The sequence below is a fragment of the Delphinus delphis genome, chromosome 1, assembly GCF_949987515.2.
Source record: "Delphinus delphis chromosome 1, mDelDel1.2, whole genome shotgun sequence".
NCBI lineage: Eukaryota > Metazoa > Chordata > Mammalia > Artiodactyla > Delphinidae > Delphinus > Delphinus delphis.
The window spans coordinates 27,531,442-27,534,982 of record NC_082683.1 but is presented as its reverse complement, the minus strand read 5'-3'; the positions used below and the strand labels follow the sequence as shown (position 1 = coordinate 27,534,982).

Genomic DNA, 3,541 nt, shown 5'->3' with positions numbered 1-3,541 from the left:
ATTGTCTGTTCTCACTGTGTGAGTTTTAGGTGCATGGGGAGGATTTACGATGCAGGTCCTTGAGTTGCTCCTTCTGGTGGGCAGACTAGACAGGGCCAAGGTAGGAGGGGGCAAGTGATCTAGACCTGCCTCCCCAAATACCGAGGGGTGCAGGCCCATTTGAGCTGGACTCTGAAGGGCTTGGCTGGCATGCAGGCAGGGTGGGGAGCAGTGTCCAGTAAGGAAGCACACTGCAGTTGGGAGCGTGGCCGGGGCACTGGATGGCCATGGGGCAGGATGGGGACAGACTCTGCTTTGGCCACTGATTAAGGGGCAGGTTGAGGGGGCTGGTGCTGGGGCATTTCAAAAGGCAGTGTTTAGGACTCAGAGCTGCTGAGAGGCAGTATGTAGGAGTTTGAGGGTTGAAGGTGCTGCCTGGTGTTGGGATTGCTAAGGCCAAAGACAGATTATGCAGGACCAAAAAGGAAGCCTGGGTAAAGCAGCTGCCCCCCCACCCCAGGCACATCATGACAGTATCAATACACACCTCGCTTGTGGTCAAGTCCTGTTTATTTTAGAAGGATAAACAGCAGAACTAGGAAGGAGTGATGAGAACAAGACCCCAGTCCCCTTGACAGGGCCAGATCCAGCACAGGCTCTGTCTGTGTGTGGGATCAAGGCTGACCCAGCAGCCTCGACCAGCCTTCTTCTGTGAGGACAGGGTGTGTGGACAACCTGGGCAGAGGTGAATCTTCCAGGGGGTGGGGGTGGAGGAAGTTGTCTCCGAGTCCCTTTGAACACGGTGAAAAAGACCACAGGGCCCAAACACCCTTGGCCAAGAGCACCCCAAGCTGCCTCTGTCTGTGCCTGGGACAAAGCCACATTCTGGAGGGGAAACTATGGTGCCCTCTGGTCACCAGGAAGGCCCCAGGTGTTCAAGAACAACATGCAGTGAGGCCTTCTGGCCAGCAAGCACCTGCTTCCCCAGCCCCAGTCATCTCTGCAGAGTCTTGCACTAAAGGCAGCAAGACGTCCCGGGCTCTTATACATACTGTTTCTTGGAAGCAGAGCTGCTGGGGCGACTGGGGGATTTCTGGCCACTCTGGGGGGGCGGGTCCAGGAAGAGGGGGGGTCTGGAAGAAGCCAGCCTCTCCTCCGTAGTCAGGTTGGCCCAGTTCTGCTCACTGGACGAGAGCCCATTGTACGTGGGGCATGGCGGGGATGAGGGCCCCTCACCCATGGGGAGGTAGAAGAAGACCTGGTCAGCATAAGGCTCCGAGGAGGTGCCCTGGGCTGGGGGCGTGTCCTGGCTCTGCCGGGCCCTCATCCCCCGGTTGAGGCAGCGGCACAGCAGGTACGCCAGCTCCAGCAGGTTGAGCACCAGGGAGATGAGTCCAACCACCAGCATGAAGATGATGAAGATAGTCTTCTCCGTGGGGCGTGAGACAAAGCAGTCTACGAGGTAGGGGCAGGGAGAGCGCTGGCACACGAACACAGGCTCCATGGTCCAGCCATAGAGACGCCACTGGCCATACAGGAAGCCTGCCTCCAGCACACTCTTGCAGAGCACGCTGGCCACATAGGTGCCCATCAGCGCCCCACGGATCCGCAGGTGACCGTCCTCCGCCACCGAGATCTTGGCCATCTGTCGCTCTATGGCTGCCAGTGCCCGCTCCACGCGTGGGTCCTTGGCCGGCAGTGCCCGCAGCTCCCCTTCTTTCTGCCGCAGCCGCTCCTCGCGCCGAGACAGGTAAATGACATGGCCCAGGTAGACCAGGGTGGGCGTGCTGACGAAGAGGAACTGCAGCACCCAGTAGCGGATGTGGGAGATGGGGAAGGCCTGGTCGTAGCAGACGTTGGTGCAGCCTGGCTGGGCCGTGTTACACTCGAAATCCGACTGCTCGTCGCCCCACACTGACTCGCCAGCCAGGCCCAGGATGAGGATGCGGAAGATGAAAAGGACCGTCAGCCAGATCTTGCCCACCACGGTCGAGTGCTCCTGGACCTGGTCCAGCAGCTTCTCAAGGAAGCCCCAGTCGCCCATGGCTCCTGGGCCTCCGTCTGCAGGGAGACAGAGGACACTGTCAGCATCCTTCTCAGCTGTCCTAGCAACAAGCCTGCAGGGAGGCCGGCCACACCCATTTTACCTACAGGGAAACTGAGCTCCAGGAGGGGAAGGGACTGGGAAGGGACTCATACCCAGATCTTTGGATGATGACTGCTAAGCTCTGGCAAGGGTACAGCTAGGGTCCCTGTCTAGTCACATCTGTGTCCCTCTTGTTCCCAGCTGCAGTCCCAGGGTGACCACAGCCGAAGGAGGTCTGGATCAAGGTGAGGCTCCTGAGCCTAAGGGAATAGAGAATTTGAGGAACTTATCCAAGGTCACAAAGCTGTGCCTTGCCCCTCCTCCCTTTTGCCCAGGACAGGCTGTCCCCCCCCAGCCAGTGGGGGAGTGGGTGGTGGTGGTGATATCTTCAGCTTCTCAGGGGGCCGAAAGCCTCAGGTCCCCACTCCCCACCCCACCAGCTCTCACCCAGCTGGCCTCACTCTAACCTCTGAGTTTATGGTGGGGTGGGTGAAGGCATGCTAGACACTCAAGGCAGCATCCTGCATTAGCTCCACCTGTCAGCGATACTGACCACCTGCCGCTCAAGTACCGACACTTGATCCTGTCCCCTTTCTCCATCCCCTCCCCCTGCCAAAGCTGTCGCTGCCAAATTCTAGACTCTTGAAAGGAATTGTCATGGCAGGGTGGAGGCACAGGCCACAAAGTTCCCAGAACACCACGGGGAGAGTGGGGGGAGGAAGGTAGGGGAAAGGGGCAGGGGTGGTGCTTCTCCCCAGCAGCAAAGCTGTTTAGAGCCAGGCTCTGGAACCAGGCCTGGGTTCAAATCCTGACTCTTCTACAAACTGGGACCTTGGATAAGTGACGACCTCTGAGCACTCCTCTCCTGTAAAATGGAAATGATACTATTCCTACTAACAAGGGTTCTAAGGATGCGACCGAAGGAGGCAGGAGCCTGGCTTAGCGCAGAGGCTGGCCCAGCAGGCTGGGTGAGCGCGGCCGCGGTGGGTCCCCCAGCAGCCACCCTCAGCCCCTGGCACGTGGCAACCTGTCCCTGCCCGCTCGTCAGCTGGCAGGTGGCGCCCCAGCCCAACTCACCGCCTGCCTGCCGGCGGCCCAGGTGGCAGTGGGGACGCGCGTCGGCCGGAGCGGCGCCCGTGGGAGCCCTGCCTGCTGGACGGCGCCTGGCGGCGGGGGCGCCTTAAATAGCACGCGGGGCGGGGTGGGGTCAGGAAGCGGCGGGAGGGCGGCGGGCGCTGTTCCGAGCCGAGCGGGGGCGGGACGGGAGGTGCAGGCTCCCTGAAACCACACTCAAGGAAGGGGCCCGGGAGGTGGCGCTGGGGGTCGAAAGGGAAGAGGATGAGAAACCGCTGCTTTCCATGTCTGCCCTCCGAGGTCTTCAGGCCGACAGACTCTCCCAGCCTCAGCTTCCTTGGCTGTGGAACAGGTTCTCGCGGAGGGGGTTTCGGGGTTGTGAGTTTCCCAGGGTGGCTACAT

General features: G+C 60.5%; 1 protein-coding gene across 2 annotated transcripts; it reads right to left on the bottom strand.

Moving 5' to 3' along the window:
* Nucleotides 1-326: 326 nt before the first annotated feature.
* On the bottom strand, nt 327-3,215 carry GJA4 (gap junction protein alpha 4). Of its 2 annotated transcripts, XM_060003612.1 has the most exons (3): nt 3,143-3,215; nt 2,179-2,325; nt 327-2,040 (listed from the first exon to the last, which is right to left on the bottom strand). In XM_060003612.1, exon 3 carries the CDS (start codon nt 2,021-2,023, stop codon nt 1,022-1,024), a length of 1,002 nt encoding a protein of 333 aa, XP_059859595.1. In that variant the 5' UTR covers nt 2,024-2,040; nt 2,179-2,325; nt 3,143-3,215; the 3' UTR covers nt 327-1,021. The 2 variants fall into 2 exon arrangements, with proteins under 2 accessions (XP_059859595.1, XP_059859590.1); XM_060003607.1 differs by lacking the exon at nt 2,179-2,325 and having other exon boundaries at nt 3,143-3,214.
* Nucleotides 3,216-3,541: the final 326 nt, after the last annotated feature.

What these genes read in the sequence shown, in the direction of transcription:
- GJA4 (XM_060003612.1), bottom strand. Translation starts at nt 2,023, where the DNA reads ATGGGCGACTGGGGCTTCCTTGAGAAGCTGCTGGACCAGGTCCAGGAG.